The sequence below is a fragment of the Mauremys mutica genome, chromosome 9, assembly GCF_020497125.1.
Source record: "Mauremys mutica isolate MM-2020 ecotype Southern chromosome 9, ASM2049712v1, whole genome shotgun sequence".
In the NCBI taxonomy this organism is placed as follows: Eukaryota; Metazoa; Chordata; order Testudines; family Geoemydidae; genus Mauremys; species Mauremys mutica.
Window position 1 is genome coordinate 91,543,003 of NC_059080.1, and position 21,728 is coordinate 91,564,730.

The following is a 21,728-nucleotide window of genomic DNA, read 5'->3' on the forward strand; positions in this document are numbered from 1 at the left end:
CAGCTGTAGCATTTTTGTGACCCCTCGCCTATCCCACCAACACTACTCATCTTATAATTTGTAAAAACACAGATGAGAATTAATTCAACGCCATGCTTTTCTCCATGAGTACTTTCAGAATGCTAGGCTGAGCCAAAAGGGTAAGGTTTTCTTGTAAGCACCTATATTTAGAATGGGGACCTTTTGCAATTAGCTGATTACATTCTGCAAATTGTTGTTTTGGCAGCAGGAATGGGGATTTCCTGAGGTCAACTACTGGTGCAGTAGTGCTGAATATTGGACTTGTTGAGAAATCCTACCTCCCAGCTGCAGTATGTTAGGGTCCAGTAAGTTAATGAGTTAGTGCAGTTGCTTTGCATTGCTCACAATATGGCTTATTGTTCGTAAGCTTAACTTTTCAATACTGTTCTTCCAAAAGCAAAACTGAAAAGATGTAGATAAAATAGCTGAACTGTTTCCTAGTATTTACAGGCTGAGTAAGGCTCTGTGTGAATACTAGGATATCTTTTTGGAGTCCAAAACATTTTTCAAGTCCGCCATGTTCACACCCCTTTCCATTCACCTTTCCATGAACTTTTATAGGGATAGATTTTTATTACAATAACTGTTGGGTAATGGCTGTTCTTTGCGCCAAATCTTCTAATCACCTACAAGCAAGGGCATGGCCTATTTATCTGAAAGATACTTGCCCCCAGTTTATAACATTTCAGTCATTAAATTGCAGAGCATAAACAAGACCATATGACTTAATTGACACACAATGAATAATTAAAATACATATTCAAGGTGAATGTTTACATACAATTCAGAGATTGAAATATTTTCACATACATGGTTTGCTGAACAGCTACATAGAATCCATATCTGTTCATTGATACGTATTTTGCAAACAGCAATAAACGTAATAGAATTATCATGTATCCTGCCGTGTGCCCAGGTATAATGGCGACCCAGGTCTCCATGCTGATTTATTAATCTCATTTTCTACTTACAAATCCAAAATGAAATTAGTATCTCTAGAGCAGCTTATGTGATCCTTCAAGATGCAGCCTGCTATGTAATTGTGAGTACTGTCAGTGTCCATTCCATCTTTGACAGTCAGTAAAGAATGTATCTGCTTATTAACACTAAAACATATAATGATTTAGTCTGTTTTTGGCACATCTCACAGAACTGAAATAAAATCCCGCAGTTCTTAAATCATTCACCTACTTGTAATCTGTATGTATTTAGCATGAATCTACAGAACTAGGAAGACTCTCCACTTGTATTACAATCACAATGTCTTCTGTGTATAAAATGCATTTGATGCAAGATGTAAATTGGAGCAACATTTTCAGAAGACTTGTTTATAAGATCTGGAACCTGATATGTGTTGTAGACACCTGACTGTGGAAGAAGACTTTTTAAAATTCATTTTATGTTTTATGCTCTCTTTCTACTTTTTCAATATTGTGATTCCTAGTTTTCTAGCTGCTTTATCCCTTCTCCATTAGTAAAATATGCTATTAACATTAAGGATAGTCTGCCTGTTCTAAAATATGTGGCAGTGTCAGCAAAGTGAGATACCGTATTCTTTATTTCATGAATATCACATATATGGTAATGTTCATAGCACTGCAGCTCACCTAATAAATACAGAGGGTTAGTTGGTGTGAATTGAAGATAGATGCCCAGAATAAAAACAAATGTGTTATTTAAATTTCATCACATTACATACATTTTAGTTATTTCACACTTCCAACTCGATAACTACACTTTAAAGGGCAACACACACATATTTGTAGTTTGTAATTAGTATTAAATTCTGATAAGAGGTATCAACGCCAAAATCTTTTCACTGAACAACTTGATACCTGCGGGGTGTGCAGAAGATAATTTGAGGTGCAGATCTACCTTTCCCCTCCTCACCACATATGATGTTTCTGCACATCTGCAGTTAATATTTACTTTCAGTAAATAAAAGCATAACATTTAACTTTATGGAGCTATATAAGCACTAACATGACAAGGCACATCTGATTATAACACATACACAAATGGATGGGGTGAATTGAAAGTCACAAGGCCAAAGTGTAATTCCTTTAAACAACCCAAGCAGTGTGGGCAACTGTTTTTATAAAGCGTCTTCTGTTATATTTTTGTAGCAATGTGTCTACCTTGTATACCTCTACCAGATAACTGCTGCTGTCAAGTAAGACTTTTTTTAACCATTCATTATCATTGTTAGATCAGTTGTTCAGGTTTATTGGACTTATAACGTGCTCTTGGAAATCTTCAGAGGGGAGTCTTGCCAATCTTGATTCCCTGCCAAGAGGCGTGCAAGTAGAAAATGAAATGGGACATATGCATCTTCTCGCCCAGATTCTTGGAAGGCTTGTCACCCCCCACCCCATTGTGTTAATGGGAATGTTCAAAACAAGTCAAACTTTAGAATAATGCACTCTAATCATTCTTTGCACTTCCGTGACTCTCTTATTATCTTACTCCTCCTCCCCAACCACGTTAAAAATCTCCTGTAAAAACAAGAGCAGAAAGGGCAAAACACATTTTCAGCAACCTCCCACCAGTGGGTGAGGGGAAAAAGCTGGCCAATCATTGCAGCATTTAACAAATCAACAATCACAAACCAAAACCAAAACAAACCAACACCACCATCAGCCGGCCAATGAAAGGGAAGAGGGGTGGGGGGAAGCCCAATGGCAGAGCAGTATGATGATCCCTAGAACTTGCCCATCCCCTATGTACAACTATGTGTTTGAGCAGTAGGTCAATCTATGGGGAAAAGTGTGTTATGCAAATCCCAGGTCTTGGCGCTTAGCTGTGCCCATTTGTCTAGCTGCTCTGCAACTCAAAGGAGGTTGCCCAAGTTTAATGAACCTCCCTCCTAAGCCCAAAAGGCCACACTCATCCTTGGTGGTAACTCCATTGGAGTCAACAGATCCGAGCATAGATACTCCCTCCAGAATCCACCACAGTGATTGCTCAGGCTGATATTGCACAAGGCTCTTGATGCTGAAGGCAGGGGCGTTCTTAGTGGGAGATACTTATTTATGGAACCATGTACCAGAGGGATTCAGAATGAGCCCACATCTGATCACTTTCGGAATATAATGCAAAACTCACCTTTTTGCAGAAGCCTTCCTCCACTGTTTTTTTTTAAAGTGTGTCATTGAATTGATTCTTTATTTTCAAAGTGTACAAAAGCTGACGGTATAGGAGACGAAAAGCAGTGTTCACTAAGGGGAACCCTAGGACTCTACATTTCCGTACTTGGTACTTAGATACTGTAGAGATCAGCACCGTAGAAATACCACGGACAGATTGATAGATTAGATACTTGCCTGCACAGGCACTGTGCTAATGGTGGATAGTTCAAGGAGATTAAACAGTAAGCCTTTTGTCCTGAACTAGGGCAAAAACCTGGGAAAGGCACTGAGCTAATGGTATCTATCGTATTGCTTTCTGGGATACAGAAGATGAAAAACTTTAAATAAAAACGTATTAAGACAGACTCTACCTTGGTATACATAGTACATTGATGCAAATATGAATTTCGCCCACTCACACCACAGGTCTGAATTTGCCCCATTCCGTGTTGTTTTAAAGTTTTTCTAGTGAGCAAGTGCTGTGTGTGGAGCCATAGAAAGGGGTGAGTTGAATCACTTTGAGCCATTCTTCACTAAAAATAAAAAATGCCCCCCTCTGTCTTATCAGTCATTTCTCTGACTTCCTCACAGTTTGCATGCTTCTGAGCCATGCTGCTAACGATGCACACAAACAAAAATGCATGAACAGCTGGTAATATTAACAGACATCTTATGATTCTGAAAAATGAGGTAGAAATGTTTCATGTCATCAAAGTCAACATCAATATCTATCTGTCTTATGTAGACATGGAAGTCAGCCAATGTAATTCTTACTGAGGAGATACAAGATATTTTTCTCCATCGGATCTAGTGCTTGGGACATAAGTCATAATTTATCGAATCCAATGGAATGGAGGCAAAATTATTAGTATAATACTGATTCTTCCGTTTTTCTTTTTCTTTTTTTAAATGGAAAGCTCTCCTCTCTAGCTGAACCGAACATGTATTCTCCAAATCTCTGCCCTTGTGGTGGACAGTAGATGTTTCCTTTTCTGCTCTCAGTGAGTCTTTTTGCAAAGGATTCTTTAACTCTAGGAAATGGGTTCTGCTTTATTTTTTCCAGGATTTTTGTATTTTAGAATGAGGTTCAGGGCTTGATGTGAATTCTCATAGCACCAGAGGTTTGCCTCAGCGCTTAACCAGCATATTGGTCTTCTGCAGCTCATCACTTGCTCTTACGGACAGTGACAGCTGCCTCCCATTTTGCTGCACAGGAAATACAGAATAGGGCATGGGGTTCCACAAGCTAGTGTTTTAGCCCCTCGAACCAGCCTGCCTCCCTCATCAGAATCCTCCTACCTCCAATGTGAACCAACCCTCCATTTTGCCGGCAAATGGTCTGGGATCACTTGGGCACAGCAAAATCTTTCTGAACCACTACTGCTGGTCTGTTCAACATCAGAACCTGTATGAGACCACAAAGACTGAAGCACATTCAGGAAAAGAGAGGGAAAACTCATTAATTGGAGCCCAGTGTAGACAGTGACATAACTGTTTCCTTATCCCAAAGTTCTGCCATTTAAGGAAGGCCTTTGGCCAGTTTGCCTTTGATTCCCATAGCCTATGTCGGTCATTCTTATACTCCGTGTGCTGCCTGTTCTAGACTGACAGCTCATTAACTGTCTATAATCCAATCAAAAGAGGGGCTGGGTCAGTAGTGTAGCTAGCGGGGTTCAGGGGAAGCAGCCGCTTCCCCTTAGTATGTTTTCAAAAAGCGGCGCCTGCCGGGCCGGTACTGGCGGCAGCACAGCCGGAGGAGCCATGCGGGGGGAGGGGGGGCGGCAGGTGCAGAAGCGGTGCCTGCCGGGCCAGCGCTGGTGGCAGCATGGCTAGAGGAGCCATGGAGGGGGCGGCAGGTGCGGCCGGAGGAGCGAGGGGGCCGGCTCCTCGGCCATCGCGCCCCACGCTCAGCGCGGCCCCAACATTGCCGCAGCCACCTTCTGCGGCGGTGGCTCAGTGCTCAGCGGCCAAGTGTTCCCCACCCCTTGCTAATGTGGCAGGGGAGGTGAAAGGGCCCCTGCATCTTTAAGGTCGCCTGGCTGGCGAGCCCCGTGTGGAGCGCACCGAGCGCTAGGAGCAGGCTGGGGACAGGCAGCGGCACAGGACGGAAGATGAGCGGTGGGGGTCCGGTGCCTTGCACTGGGGGGTCCGTGCAAGGGGCTCCCCAGGGCCGGGCCCCAGGGCAGGGGCGTAGGCCATGCTATCTGGACTTGGGGCCTTGGTGCGGCACAGGAGCCTGGAGCCTGGGGTGCAGGGTACAGGACCCTGCAGGTGAGGCCGGGTGGCACAGCCCAGCAGGGGACACCTGCAGAGCATGCTGGGCAAGAGAGACTCTCCTGAGGATGGGAGGGTATCCGCACCCCTGGGAAGCCCGCAGGAGTCCAGAGCTGGCCCTGGGGTTAATCTGGTGGGGGGGAAACGGGAGGAGTCAGGGGTGTGTGGCCAGAGGAGGAGCCAAGGAAGGGCGCCTTTTTTCCCCCTATACTTAAAACCTGGCTACGCAACTGGGCTGGGCGCAATTTCCTGGCTTGCTCAACCACAGAACTCTATAATTTCCTTAAACACGGGAATTATATTTCCTTAAAGCCACTGGTACCTCCCAGATCTTACTGTTTTTAGGCTCCACACAGGTTAGAAAGAAAGCGCAGCTAGTTACAAACCTTTATGAGCCTTTCTTTTCTACCATCTTCATTTACACCATGCCTCAGTAGTCCTAAAGAAAATTATTTGCAGGGACCAAAACTTCTCTGGTGTGTGGGGACTTTGCATGTAGTCTCAGTCGCCGGTTCAGTTTGGCTCCTATGCTATTGGGAGGTGGGAAGATGTCAGGTCATGACATCAGCACCCATTCCCTCCTGCACACACACACAGAATTGTAATGAGTTATAACACAAAACAATAATAAATTAATATTAATTATTTCTCCCTCCCGGGGCCTCTCCATGAGCATCTAAAGTATCCTAGATTATTTTTGCCCTTTCTTGGCACCTGGCAGTGTTCTGCTGAGTTATGCAGCTGAATGTTCTAAGTATGATGGTTTTCTTATGAATGCTGGTTGATTTAAAGTGTAAAGCTAGAACCATGCTGTAAAGCTAGAACCTTTCACTGCCAGTTTGTGGAAAACCTGAAGCATAAGCCGGACAAGGGCCAGTGGGAGGGAGGGCAGCGTTCGAGGTGTCACCAGCAACCACTTCCTCCCTGGGGGCAGCTTCACCCCATTTGCTGACTGGAGGTTCATCCACAAGGCCCGGCTCAACTACTTTCCACTGAATGGAGCCATCCGCCATGGGAATTGGGACAAGCGACGTAGGAAGTGCAGCTATGATTGTTGGAGCCTTGGGCACATGGGACCCAAGTAGCGAGCGAGTGTGGAAAGAATGCAGAATCGATCAACACTATGTTTGGCTGATGCAGCAACTCATGGTGTCAGATGCCATCAGGTGGTCGAGGGACATCTACATAGAACACATCACTGGACACTGGCAATACCGGGAGGGATGAGCTGGAGTGCTGATGAGAAGCACAGTCAGGAAAGTAATTGAAATACTTTCCTCATGGATTATGTCTTCTAAATGGACAACCTACCCTAAACGCACAATTACTGAGGGACAATCTCCACTCATTGATATATTTTGCTTTCCACAACCAAATCTTTGTACAACTTTTCATGAGTGATGTACCCAAGTATTCGGATTCTAATATCTAAACTGTATTGTTAAATTTATTCACCTAAATTTGGGTTATTGCTGATTATGTACTACATGTATCATATGACTTTTAAAAACAAACTTTGTATTTATGTATAATCTAAGCACTATGCCCAGATGTACAGACACTCTATTCTCCACCTATGTATTATATATATATTTTTAACGTTAGCCTTAATAAAAAATTTAAATCTGAGACTAGGAATCCATTCTATCTACACTGAACAAAATATGCCAATTAGATGTGGTATATTAGGTCTTAACACTGGAGAACTGCTGGCCTAGCACTTTATCCCACTAGCCTGTTCCCTCCCTGGGCAATAAAGCTCAGCACTGACCTAAAACAAATGTATCTCTAAATGTAGCATAGCTCAGATCTCTCTGCCACAAGGCCAATTAGCTTTCCATGCAGTTTACAGTTGGGGAAGGTCTCTAAGAATGAACGTGAGTGCATTTGACTGAACACTAGACTAGAGCAATAAACAATAGTCCTGTGTATTATAAATATTTGTTTGTTACTGCAGAATTTTAGTAATACAAACTAGTAACAGTGATTAGGCATCATCTGACAAAAAAAGAACATATCAGTTAGGTACCGTGGACCAAAGTCTGCCTTCAGTCACCAGTCATTAAGTCACTGGAGTGACTCCAGATTTCCTGTGGTATAACTGTGTGCAGAATTTAGTCTAGTACTTCTTTTCCTATTATACATAACTTGCTGTTGTCATCCCACAATAGGAAAAAGACGGGGCAAATAGAGCATGGGGGGAGGGATCGCTCAGTGGTTTGAGCATTGGCCTGCTAAACCCAGGGTTGTGAGTTCAATCCTTGAGGGGGCCATTTAGGGAACTGAGGTAAAAAATCTGTCTGGGGATTAGTCCTGCACTGAGCAGGGGGTTGGACTAGATGACTTCCTGAGGTCCCTTCCAACCCTGATATTATTATTTTTTGGGGGGAGGGATAGCTCAGTGGTTTGAGCATTGGCCTGCTAAACCCAGGGTTGTGAGTTCAATCCTTGAGGAGGCCATTTGGGGATTGGCCCTGCTTTGAGCAGGGGGTTGGACTAGATGATCTCCTGAGGTCCCTTCCAACCCTAATAATCTATGATTCTATGATCTCCATTTGATCATCAAGAGCAGTCTGAAAATTTCACCCACCCCAATAAGAATTAAATGTTGTTTCCCATTTTGCGTAGTGCAATCTAGTCTGAACAGTGTTACTGGTTTTAAATAAAAGTTTTGCTTGTTTTGCAGTCTAAAAATAATAGTAATAAAAAATAGTGGACTGCTGGCCTCTCGAAAGATTATATTATTTAATCTGATTGTGCTTCTGCTTTTATTATTGGTCTAGCAGGTGAAGATCTACATCTGCAAGCTCAGAGTCGTATCTGTCTCTCTTACACAAAGTTTATTGATAGTATCCAAATGAAACTTTTAAAGAACAGGCTAAGGGATGATCCAAATTCCCAGCCAACACTAGAGCAGTAGAGCTAAAAGCGTGAAGCTCGAAAGCTTGAGTGAAGAAGCGTCATCTGTAGCTGGGGGTCTGTAACAGATTCGCATCTTCTGTGGATAGAGTGCACAGAGGACTACTGACCAGTGTGTTATTCACATGCCGATTGCAAGAGCTACAGTTTATGACTTTCCTCCTGAGAAGGAGGGGATTTGATATTCGGAAGGTGTGTGAGAGATGAATAGAAGTGAAAGAATGAAAAAAGGGGGTGGGGGAGAGGACCTGTTGAAAGGGAAAGGCTGCCAATAGGGCATTGAGCATAAAGAGAAGAGGAGCAGTAGCTGAATGTCCAAAAGGTGGAATGAGGCCTTCTTATCTTGTCACCTCCTCCCCCAGCCCATGCTGGGCAAATGTTATTTGGCTGCAGATGAAGATCAATACTTTGGTCTAAATGTATCGTAGTTCTTGTTCAGTAGAAGCCAAGTGAATGTACAACTCTGAATCAAATATCTTGTCACACCCTTCAGGATTAAGAGTTCACACTTGGGTGCCTAAAATTTGGCACATTATATAAAAAAAATGACCCCTTTTTCAGAGAGGCTGGACATACCAGCTCACATTTACTTCAGTGTGCTCAGCCCCTCTGTACATCAGAACACTTGTATTTAGGTGCCTAACTCTGGACCTGTTCCAATGCCATTGAAGTCAGTGGGAGTCTTTTAATTGACTTCAGCGGGAGTGGAATCAAGTCCTTTATCACAAAGCTTGAAATCATGGCCTTAATGTTGCTATGCATTAAGAGAAGAAATATTCCTTTCTTCTCTTGAATTTGTATCCATTTCTCTCTGCAAAGGTGCATCAGTTACAATAACGCCTGATCCTCCTCTCTTAGCTCTTACTACATGTTGTGTTCTGTATTTCTGCAGTTACTGTCCTGTTGACTTCCAGAGTAAATGGTCGTCTCTCTCTATCTATGCAACTGAGTCCATAAATTCAGCTTCTCCCTGTTTATACCCTGGTATTTTGAGTACCAAAAGGGATATTTTTTTTAAAAGGACATAGTAACTAGCTGTTATAAATAAGGAATCTTTTTTCTTCCTTCCCCATCAATATCATACCCAGTTATCATTCTGAATTTAAGTCTTAAGAGCTGCAAGTATTGCTGTTGATGTGACAGCGTGAGTGAATAGGTTTGTAAGAGAATTGTATGCTTTCTTCTGGAAAACTGCTGTAAACTTTTTTGTTTAGCGTGGTGATCTCTGCATCAAAGGAGAGTTAAATTAGTGTAACTTTAAGTAGAACAAAGGAACCGCTTATATTTAGTTCCTGTGGAGATAATTGTTTTAATGGTGGTGCTTCTCTACAGGGCACTCATTGAAAGGCTGTTACATTGTCCATTTCGTGTGCGTGAAATCAGTTTCATACACAAGTGGAGGCTTTTGGTTTTCCTTAAAATGCTGATATTATTTAAACTTTTGCTCAAAAGACTTTATAATCTGGACATGAGGCCAACAGGACCCATGGGGTCCAAGATAAAAACCAAGAGGGGCTTTTCTCTGATGTGTTTATTGTTCAGCTTTTAAGGTCAGCTGCCTAATGATAACAAGTCTTTAATAAACAAAAAACCAAAGTTCCTGTGCTGACTACAGGAAAAGCACTCATTTCTCCACCTGATACAATTCCCAATCTGACTATGAGGAAACAAGTTATGTGCTCCCTGGTTTACATCTAAGTTTCTATCTATTTAATGCTAAGCGGTTACTAGAGCAGCTCAAATTGCCTTGTGTATCCTTTAATGCAGACTCAGTTAACCCAAGTTAATGGATGTGGGTTGGAGCTCAGGGAGTAGGAGAGTCACTCAGGTTGTACAGCTCAGCCTGTCCTCTGACATAAATTGAATCTTTAGGGGCGTAAAGCGAATGCGAGAGAAAAGAGGGGAAAAGGAGGCAATGTGGTAATACAGGGAGTACTTACACCACAATCAATGGATTGCAAAATTGAACAGTCACCCCTCTGGCATGCACCAAACTCATATCTGCATATGCAAATTGGGTAGCTGGGTGCCCAGCTGATTCCTATGCTTACATAAATTGCTGCAAAACAGGCATGTGCCGAGTTTTGCAGACACAGTCCTTTTAACACACACATTCGCAGGCTGCACATTTGGCCTTACAAATTTTGTGGTGTTCTGTTCACATGTATGTGTTGTTATTTTTCTTTAGTTGAATTCCAATAGTGCCCACAATGAGAAAGGCACTGCTCACATACCGAAAACTTGGTCCCTTCCCCAAAGATTTTATTCTCAATTTATTACATTTCAAAGCCATAGGTCCTTACTGACTTATTCCCAGTCTTGTACTACAATGAGCATATTATCCTGTATTGTACCTACACAATTCTCACATTCATTTATCATGGTTAATATTACAATGAACAGCAAAGGATTTACTGTAGCAAGGATGAATCACTTGTAAATTATTGCCAAGTGGATATAAAAAATTATGTATTTACATAGTACTTAGCTCCATTTACATTTGAAGCATTACTGAAAAGATAACAGTGCAACAAGCATAATCTGAGGAGCCTATGCTAAACCTTTTCTCTTTTTCCTTTATATTTGCAGGTTTCTTGAGTACTGGGGATCAAGCAGCAAAAGGAAACTATGGCCTCCTTGATCTAATCCAGGCGTTGCGATGGACTAGTGAAAATATTGGGTTCTTTGGTGGTGACCCATTAAGAATAACTGTTTTTGGATCCGGTGCAGGCGGTTCATGCGTCAATCTGTTGACTTTATCCCATTATTCTGAAGGTAACCGTTGGAGCAATTCAACCAAAGGTATTATGCAGGTTGCAAATATTGACAATTTTGGTGTCTGCATGCCACCACCATTACTACTATGTGATGCTCTGTATTTCTCTCTCTGTTTCTATGGACTGCTGAGTTCAACTGAATAATAATCTGGCTTTTAAAAGGCTATAATAGCTGCCTTACCCTCAACTCTTCTGTGCACGTTTAAATTTGGGGTGGCTTTCTTTCTGTTTCCTGTGGAGCTTTGTAGAAACACTTTTGCAACAGACTTCTGAACAGCACATGCACAGCACATCATTTTTGTCTCTTTTCTTTCCTACCTAAGGGTGTCCTCTTTGGAAAACCAGTCACAGATGCTCACAGTCGATGAGGTTGACTATATTCAATCAGTCATCAAAGGCATGTTTAGTTTCTCATGAGGAGCAGGATTTAAAGAAAAATAAAACGACATGGTTCCTGTTTTCAAGCTAATGGCTGAAATGCTTAACAGTATTATCTAGTGGGAAGGAAAAAAGTGCCTAGTTCAGAAATCTTTTGTCTGAAACTGCATGAATTTCACTTGCTGTCTTATGAGAAAAGAATGTTTGAATGTTTTGCATGCATGAGCCAAAATTGTCAAAGCATCAAGGTCATAAATTAATTTTTTTTTTGCCTATATATGTTTTTTCTATTCCATAACTTAACACCTTTTCTCTAGTTAAGTTAAGGCAGACAGCAGGAAATTACAAACATGTTGTTTGAGGCCAAAATACTTTTTTACCTTCCCTTTTGGCACTAGAATTTCACACACTTTTTTTCTCATTTGCATCGCCACTGCTTTTTGATCACATTGTTTTTCTTACTCCAGCCTGTCATTATCCGTTTCACATGTATGTATGCTATATTGTCTAGACTTAGCAGGCAGATGACAGAAAACCCTTGTTGATGGAGTCTGGAGAGACACATAAGGCCTGATTTTCCTCTGATTTACATTGGTGAACTCCCTGGAGGGCCTGATTGTACACTCGTACTGGAGTAACTCCACTGACATCAGTAGAATTTACTTCTGATTGAGCACCTGATCCAAAACCTATTGAAGTCAATGGAAAGATTCCCACTAAGTGTCAGTGAGCTTTTGGATCTGGCCTTACTGTGATGTAAATGGGAGAAGAATCAGGCCAATTCTCTATTATGTAAACAATACTATCGTGGAAAATAGATTCCTAGGCTGGTGGGTTTAATTTTAAAAATTATTTTTTAAATTTTTTAAAATCATTATTCTTTTTATTATTTCAAAAAAATAATTGTAAACCATTTCCAGCCAAAGACCACTTTAATACTTGATATACCTTGAAGCAGAAGTGTAGAATCCACGTATAAATTTGACACTCACAATTATATAGATCTTTTGCATGTTAACCTGTGACATGTTTTGTAAAATGGCATTTTAAGCCAGTCAGAACTTAGCCTAAGCATAGTGCCCATAACCATGTGTAATCTCTGGTTCATTTCATGCCATCAGTGTTTCTGCAGAGCTCACAGTGCAGGTCATCTGTGGCATAGTGGATTGAGGATGGGGCTAAGAGTCAGGAAACCTGGTTTCCATTCTCTGCCAATGACTGAACCTTTGGTTTAATTACAAGTAGCTGATGTAATGCTGAACTCTATATGCTTTTATCTGAAATGACCAGTCAGTCATGATCTGCATCTTGTCAGCTAACTCTACACAGTCATGTTGTAACACTATAAAATGTTGTCAAAAGCACAAGCCCATTTACTATATGCTGAGTGCGTACTTGAGTGCTCTCATCCCCCACTGAACAGAGCATTCTGCAGGGGTCAGGAGACACTCAGCACATTGCAAGATGAAGATCTTAAATAAGTTGCTTCAGCTACCCCATATGCAAAATGGGAACCGTAGTGCTTATCCATCTCGGTAAAGTACTTCAAAATCTGTGGACGAATAAACGCAAATTATTATTTACCTCAGTGGGACCGTGACATACAAACGATAGCAAAGTATGGCCCATTATGCATTAATGTCATTTTAATATCAGCCTACAGCCCCTGGAGCCATGAGTGTGAATATTTCCTGATAGAAATCTAGTTCACTTCCTTTACTGTACATTGCTGCTGGCAGAAATCAGTTACAGTATGAAAATTACTTTTCTCGCTGTCATCCATTTTTCACTAACATGGTTCAACAGAAGTATTTCTTTAAAGTAACTGAATTGAACTTTCTGGCTAGAGGACTTGACGACTTTTAACGTAATCTGGCCTTTTATGTGCCATTTAACAAGCTATCGTGTTTATATCAGCATTTTCTTACCGTGTAACTGACTCTTTCTCTCATTGGTATAGAAAATAATTCTAAACAATTAAAAAAAGAGATTTACAGAGTATGCACATAACGTAAAGCCACGTTGCATTAAGAATTACATCCTAGTGAAAAATTCAATTTGGTATTATGCTGCATATATTCTACTGGCCAGATCTTCAGCTGGTATAAATCACTGTAGATCCATTGACTTCAAGCTGATTTACATCAGCTGAATACCTGGCCCTATAAATATTGTATTTTCTAAGCCTTTAATTCTGAGGTTCTGCTTTGTTTTTACTCAGCCCTTTCTCAGGCAAAACTCAGTTATGACTCATTTGATGAATCTAGAGATGCTCTTGAGCCACATATTTCAGTCTACATCCAGATTCTGCTACAATGAAAGTTTTGCCTGAGTAAGGGCAGAGTAGAGACTGAGTAAGGACCTCAGGGATTGGTCCTGTTATAATCTTCAAGGATTTTAAAACTCCCAAAAGATCTTTTTTTTAAATGTTTTCATGAAGCAATTGATTCAAACTAGCATTTGATTATGGTTCTGATCCTGCAATGTGATTCAGGTAGTCCCTGACTCAGGCTCTGTGCAGTGCCTGAGTCGACCTGCACATCATGTTGCGAGATGAAGGCCATAATTTGTATTTTTAAAGAGCCAAATTCTGAGATGAGTTAAGCAGGTGCAACTCCTGTTCGCTGGAGGTCTACTGGCTGATCAGCAGAGTGTGCCCCAAACATATTTTATTTGTGTAAATCAATGATAGAGGGTCAGATGTTGCCTTCAGAAGTTGCCTTCAGTTACCCTACTGAAGTGTTTCCCAAACTTGGGACGCCGCTTGTGTAGGGAAAGCCCTTGGCGGGCCGGGCCAGTTTGTTTACCTGCCGCGTCCACAGGTCCGGCCGATCGTGGCTCCCACTGGCCGTGGTTCGCTGCTCCAGGCCAATGGGAGCTGCTGAAAGCGGTGGCCAGTATGTCCCTTGGCCCGTGCCACTTCCAGTAGCCCCCACTGGCCTGGAGCAGTGAATCGCGGCTAGTGAGAGCCGCGATTGGCTGGACCTGCGGACACGCAGGTAAACAAACTGGCCTAGTCCGCCAGGGGCTTTCCCTACACAAGCAGCATCCCAAGTTTGGGAAACACTGCCCTACTGCAAATCCTTGGTAACTTTACTGATGTCACTAGAATTACTCCAGATTTGTACTGGTGTAAATAAAAGCAAATTTTGGCCAAATATGCTTTATGTTAGTGTAATGTGTATATATCAAAGGGCATTTTGCATAAATTATAGTTAGCTATGAAATAAATATAGGTCGGATTACAAAATATTTTCCAAAAGACTGCACAAAGAGACTGCATTATTGCAAATTGTTTGTTGTCCTTCAGTTGTAGGACTTCTGTGGTGATGCAGACAAAAGTTTTAATACTTTAAAACTCATTAGCAAGAAAGGTAAAATATATTGCCTAATATGGACTAAATTATGATTTGCTAGGAGTATGGAGTAGAAGATCCATTCCCACTTCATTGTACAGGGGCCAGACTGAAAATTCCTGTTGGAAGTAGAGCTAACCTCCCCGAAGGGTACGGGGAAGGGGTAGAGTGATGCCATGGCCCAACACAGAGGGGAGTACAAAATATATGGGATTAGCCACTCTAGTTTTACCCCTTCAGGCCAGAATTCCTCATCAGACCCTTTCACACACACCTAGTACATGAGCCATGGCTTAGAGCTGGGAAGAAATCCCGTCCCCACTGAAATCATTGGCAAAACTCCTGACTTTGGTGGGGTCAGGATTTCACCCATGATGTGGACAAAGATACTTAAAAGTTAAAACAAAAAAAAGATCAATTCAAACAAGGCTTTGTATATTTGTGAGCAGAGCTTTTGGTCCGGATTCTACTCTCAGTAACACCAGAGTAATCCAGAGTAATTACTTCAGGTGTACACAAGTATAGGTGACAGCAGAATCTCCCCCATCCACCCCATCTCTCATAAATGAATACCTGAGTATATGTTTAAATTTCTAAGTCACAAAGCAATATTTTAGGATATTCAGTGTAAAATGTATCATTTTCCTTTTTTATTTAAATGTGACCACCATAAACCTTAATTAAAAATAGGACCTTTTACAAGAAAGGATCTTGACTCTTAGATAAATGAGTTAGGAATGCTGGCCAGTACTTTGTATGGCTTCAGAATATACAATTTGTTATAATACCCAATTGAGAAGCCGTGTACATCTCAAGCCAAGTTCAATCCTAAACAGAGTCTATAAAAACAGCATACTAAGTCCTATTCAGTCTTCCATTTAAAACATGGTCACACACATGCAAGTGCCGATGACTTGAACAATATCTAAGAAATCAATCAGTTGCAGGGCATGACTGGCTTTTCCTCCAACCTAATAAAATAATTTTAGTATTATGAGTTTTTCAAAGCAAACGGTGTTATCTTGAACAAGATATGGCATCAGACAATTTCTCCCACTCTTTCAGCTTCCTGAGTTACTCAGGGCCAGATCCTTGGTTGCTATAAATTGGTATTTGCATGAGTTTTACTCATCTATTGGTCTAGGATTTATATACATATGTGCATTTTTTTGTACACGTTAGATGTGGATACAGCAACAAGCAGATTTTACCTTCTGTACTGCATTTATTTATTAGGAATTTTTTTAATAAAGGTAAAAGATTTCCTATTGTCCCACCTACCTAATCTAAACATTAAACAGCTACATGCTTATAAATGTCACCTCAGTACTTTTTAAATATTTTCCCCCCACAGGACTTTTTCAAAGAGCAATAGCTCAAAGTGGAACAGCTCTCTCCAGCTGGGCAGTTAGTTTCCAACCTGCAAAATATGCCAGGATGTTGGCTACAAAAGTTGGTTGCAACATGTCAGACACTGTAGAATTGGTAGAGTGTCTGCAGAAGAAGCCTTATAGAGAACTTGTGGACCAGGACATTCAACCAGCACGATACCACATAGCCTTTGGACCAGTAATTGATGGTGATGTGATACCAGATGATCCTCAGATATTGATGGAACAAGGAGAATTCCTGAACTATGACATAATGTTGGGAGTTAACCAAGGGGAAGGTTTAAAATTTGTTGAAAATATAGTTGATAGCGAAGATGGCATATCAGCTAGTGATTTTGACTTTGCTGTTTCCAATTTTGTCGATAACTTATATGGATACCCTGAAGGCAAAGATATATTGAGAGAAACTATTAAATTTATGTATACCGACTGGGCAGACCGACACAATCCGGAGACCAGAAGGAAAACACTGCTAGCTTTATTTACTGATCACCAGTGGGTTGCACCAGCAGTGGCTACAGCAGATCTTCACTCGAATTTTGGATCGCCTACATACTTCTATGCCTTCTACCATCATTGCCAAACAGATCAGGTACCTGCTTGGGCAGATGCAGCCCATGGAGATGAGGTTCCTTATGTACTGGGAATCCCTATGATTGGTCCTACTGAATTATTTCCCTGTAATTTCTCCAAAAATGATGTCATGCTAAGCGCAGTGGTGATGACATACTGGACAAACTTTGCAAAAACTGGGTGAGTACTAGATAGAGAGTAATCTCATATATAAATTAAGGACTTGATCCAGCAATCCTTTCCTATGGACTTCTGTAGGAAATACTTGGGCCAGGAAGGAGTATTTATGTGAATAAGGGTTGCAGGATTAGGTTGAGAGTTATATGTTTTTAATATCTCTCAGTTCAATTAAAAATTGCATATTCTGTTAACACATGGGGAAACTGTCCATGTGACTGTTCTATACATAACAGTGTGATAAATACTTCGTACATAAAAAAGAAGGGCTACAGAAAGCAGCTTCCCTGATATTTTTATCTTTTTCAATCTAATATTTAGCTTTTTCATAGTACTGTAGTTGGCCTTTAAAAGTTCATTGTGCTTTGTAAGATTCTGATACTTTGAGAGAGATTCTCTGTACTTAAAATAGGGAGTTCTGTTGGAACTTTCAATTTTTTTAATCTGACCACTGTGTAAGGAATTGTAACATGTATTACAGTGAATAAGGAACATACTGAGATCACGTATGGCAGTTATAAAGTGCACATCATTAAAAACAGATCATCGTTTAACAAACCACAATATTTGACTGTACTCCAGTAGTGGCGGTATTTTGATTATAAAGAACGCAAAATGCCACCAACATTACAGCACATGGAAGATTGAGTCTTAAAATGATGTCCACTTATTCAAATGAATAGGCATTTATGAAAGTAAGATCCATGGACTAGCACTTGAGAGGTACCGAGGACTGATCTTGTATCACTTCCCCGCACTCCGTTGGGCTTTCAGTGAATGTGTGCTATACTGAGTTAACACACTGCCCTTTCACCTCTGAAGACCTGAATTCAGAGGCTGTGATTTAAGTTACAAATAAAAACAAGGTTTGTGACCCCTCATCCTAGTCTCTAGTTGGCATTAATCTACATCACTAGTACCAAAGTATAATACTGTTGACAATTTTTCCTTGAGAGAAAAGGACTGGGATGCTAGATACTGACTGGGGTTTGGGTACAAAGGTCACTGGGGAAGCTTGCAGTGTCCACTTGCATTGTGTTGGCTCTAACTGCTATTAGGCCTGCAATTCCATGAACACTACTTTCACTGCCCTTCCCCTCCTTCCCCCAAATAAATGTTAAAATGCAATATCAAATCTTAATTTTATAATTGCTTTTGAAATGCAGACTTTACATCTCAGCTTTTTTTTTTATTCTAGTGACCCAAATCAACCAGTCCCACAAGATACAAAATTCATTCATACTAAACCCAATCGTTTTGAGGAAGTAGCATGGACCAGATACTCTCAAAAAGACCAACTGTATCTTCACATTGGATTAAAACCACGAGTGAAGGAACATTACAGGGCCAATAAAGTGAACCTGTGGCTGGAACTGGTACCTCATCTGCACAATCTTAATGACATTTCACAGTATACCTCGACCACAACTAAAGTGCCATCAACTGATATTACTTTCAGACCAACAAGGAAAAATTCTATACCTGTTACTTCAGCCTTTCCTACAGCCAAACAAGATGATCCCAAACAACAACCAAGTCCATTTTCAGTGGATCAAAGGGACTATTCCACAGAGTTGAGCGTTACTATTGCAGTTGGAGCATCGTTGCTATTCCTAAACATTCTGGCCTTTGCAGCATTGTACTACAAAAAGGACAAGAGGAGACATGATGTTCATAGGAGATGTAGCCCACAGCGTACTACTACCAATGATCTTGCCCATGCACAAGAAGAGGAGATAATGTCCCTCCAAATGAAGCACACTGACTTGGATCATGAATGTGAGTCCATCCATCCACATGAGGTGGTTCTTCGGACCGCCTGTCCCCCAGACTACACACTAGCTATGAGAAGGTCTCCTGATGATATTCCCTTAATGACACCCAACACCATTACAATGATTCCCAACACTATACCGGGGATTCAGCCCCTACACACATTCAATACCTTTACTGGAGGACAGAATAATACTCTGCCCCACCCACATCCCCACCCCCATTCACATTCAACAACCAGGGTATAGCCAGACAAGATGAAACAAACTTTATTTTTTTTTTGATGGATTACAGTAGGTGACATTAATGAAGATTACTTGGCTTTCAACCTACAAGACTCTTACTATTTAAATATGGAGGAATATTATGTGAATATACATATCAAGAACTTTTGGGGTTTTGAAAAAAAATGAATTGTACATATATACAAATGAACTTTAAAAAAACACTTTGCAATTGCTTGAGGCAATTGTCCTGAATGATACTTTTTCATTCACATTCAACTATTAATTTTTTGAAGATTTAAGTTACATAATGGAATTAGGCATGTGCAACACAAACAGAAAAGAACTCTGACTGAAATTAAAAATAATCTATAAATATGCACAAGGGACACACTAATGGAATGTCAGATAATTTTCACCAATTTTTATTTGGAACTGTTTTATTGTGTAGTCCATATTTACATATTTGGATAAGTACACAAAGCACCAATGCTGTTAAGGCCTTAGTAAGGGGCTCATGCTGAAATCTGCCAGCCAAACAAAGAAGTTTTAAAGCCTGGCAGGTACAACATTATCACATAAGTGCTGTCAGTATAAAAGTTGTGGGAATAAAGGAAACTGGATATTTTTAGCACGATGTGCATGATAATTTATATGCTTGGTGGCTGTGCTGCTGATTAAGCCGTAATTAAAATTCTTCTCATCCCATTGGAGTTTTTAATAGAAGCTTCCTCCATCAATTGGCACAACCTAAAGAAGATTATTTTAAAGGGGCAAAAGTAATTACAGTAAAATAATTCACAGTAGCTTCAGTAATAGAAGGAATTACAGTAGTTCTTAAAGGTATTTGATGGTATTCTAGGTATATAATGGTGAACACTCGCTCAGTGAATCCCAGAGGGAAAAATATCTTTCTGTGTTTTTAATGTTCTCTTTTGTTTCCACCTAAATAATTTATAGAACTATAACCTTAATGGAACCTCTTTGATGAAGGATTTATAATTTGCCGTGGTTTAGTTACAAAATATTTAGTTCATATTGGTAAGATAAAGTGTGTCCAAAGATTTAATTGCAAGGATATTTTGCAGTATAAAGATGCCCCAACATTGCCACTCTGATTACAGCTCTGTTATTGTTTTAACTCATGGTGCATGTGACAAAGTTTACTGCTAATATTTTAATGTAAAGTTATTTCCCTTTTTGCTATACATTATCCTTGCCATTCAAGTGAATTCACTGGATGAGATCTCTATAGAGTGCAAATGTAGATAGAGAGGGTCTATAAGGATGGAGAGAGCCAACGAATGGAAATTTTAAAACCTGAATCTTACATTTGTTTGTGTGATTTTAAATGAATGTTCTAAAATCACAAGAAACTCTTCATTCCCCTGTTGTTTTCCAGAAACGGTATATCACGGTCCTTTCAAAATGTTTGTATATGTAATCAGATGTACATTTATATAAAAAAATGAGATGGACTTAAGAGCACATCCCTGATAAATACTTTCTCTTACCTGTACTATATTTCTATTAGACTAAAGTTATGTGATTTTTTTTTACATTTTTTCAAATTACTAGCAATTTTGATAGTTTGTAAGATAATGCAAAGAACTCTCTCTGACAAACTAACTGCAGTAACAGAAACATTTCTTTTCAGTTACTCTTTTTCAAGAACGAAAGCTTATTACACACACAAAAAAAATTGTATACTACTTGATGGAAAATTACTTTGTACTTCTTGGCCATATTACTGGTCACTGAGTGAAATAAAGATAATCTGGATAACAAGTATTATTCCAATGCTAAGAGATCTGATCTTTGCTCATTAAAGAGCTAAAATGTTTATTGCTGTTTTGTCATTTTTTAATGAAGTAATGGTAACTGTCTCAAATAAAGAGTCATTTCTTAAGACTAGTCTGGTTTTTGAAGACATGGATATGCCTTCTACAGATAATACAACTGCATATTTACAGGCCAGTCCTATCTAAAACAGTTCCTTATAAGAATCATGACATTTGTGAATGTATGATGTCGCAGTATTACATTAATTACCACTACCCACTAACTTGCCATAATTTTTCAGCCAGAAGTAAGAATTAAAAATACATACATCAAATTTAGAAATGTCAAGGAACAGATAAATATGCAGTATTCCATTAAATGAAACTCACCTAGTTCACACTGTGAGGGTGATTAAACTTTCATAAAATGATTTTACTAGAAACGTACCCTTCTAAGTGTGTTTAAGAACATCAAATACAGACTTCAAAAGTGCCACTGAAAACAAAATAACAACAAAAACCACTGCAGTTTCAGTCATTTTCTTTAGATAAACTAATAAAAAAATATCCACTAGCAATTAATATAATATAGCTTATCATCCCCGGTTTTAAAAGGAGCATTTCTGGTAGAAGCATAAAGATTGAAGTCTTCAAAATCCAGGATGGTCTATGTGCAATTTCTGCCTGATGTGGTTGTGCTTTTAGACTGTGACCTGCCAATGTAAACCAATAAAAAGAATTGTCTGCCATCTGATAATTATTGTTTAATAGGAAGATTGTATTTTGCTATGTTAATGAAACAAAACAAAACAAACAAAACCATGAATGGCCATAAAACAAGATATACACAAAATATGATTTCATGTGCTTTTCTTAACTTTATCAAACTCAAAAATAATTTTCTACTATAATTTAATGGTGGCCATATCTATATCTATATACAGTATCTCTATATT

The 21,728-nt window shown here is 40.0% G+C and overlaps 1 protein-coding gene across 1 annotated transcript in view; it reads left to right on the forward strand.

The window, feature by feature from the left end:
* NLGN1 (neuroligin 1) overlaps nt 1-21,492 on the forward strand; it is a 468,962-nt gene extending 447,470 nt beyond the window's left edge. The window contains exons 6-8 of the mRNA XM_045031370.1: nt 10,932-11,117; nt 16,208-16,997; nt 18,193-21,492. Of these exons, the coding sequence (XP_044887305.1) occupies nt 10,932-11,117; nt 16,208-16,997; nt 18,193-19,015 (1,799 nt within the window). The 3' untranslated portion in view covers nt 19,016-21,492. The remainder of the gene's footprint in view (nt 1-10,931; nt 11,118-16,207; nt 16,998-18,192) is intronic.
* The last annotated feature ends 236 nt before the right edge of the window (nt 21,493-21,728 follow it).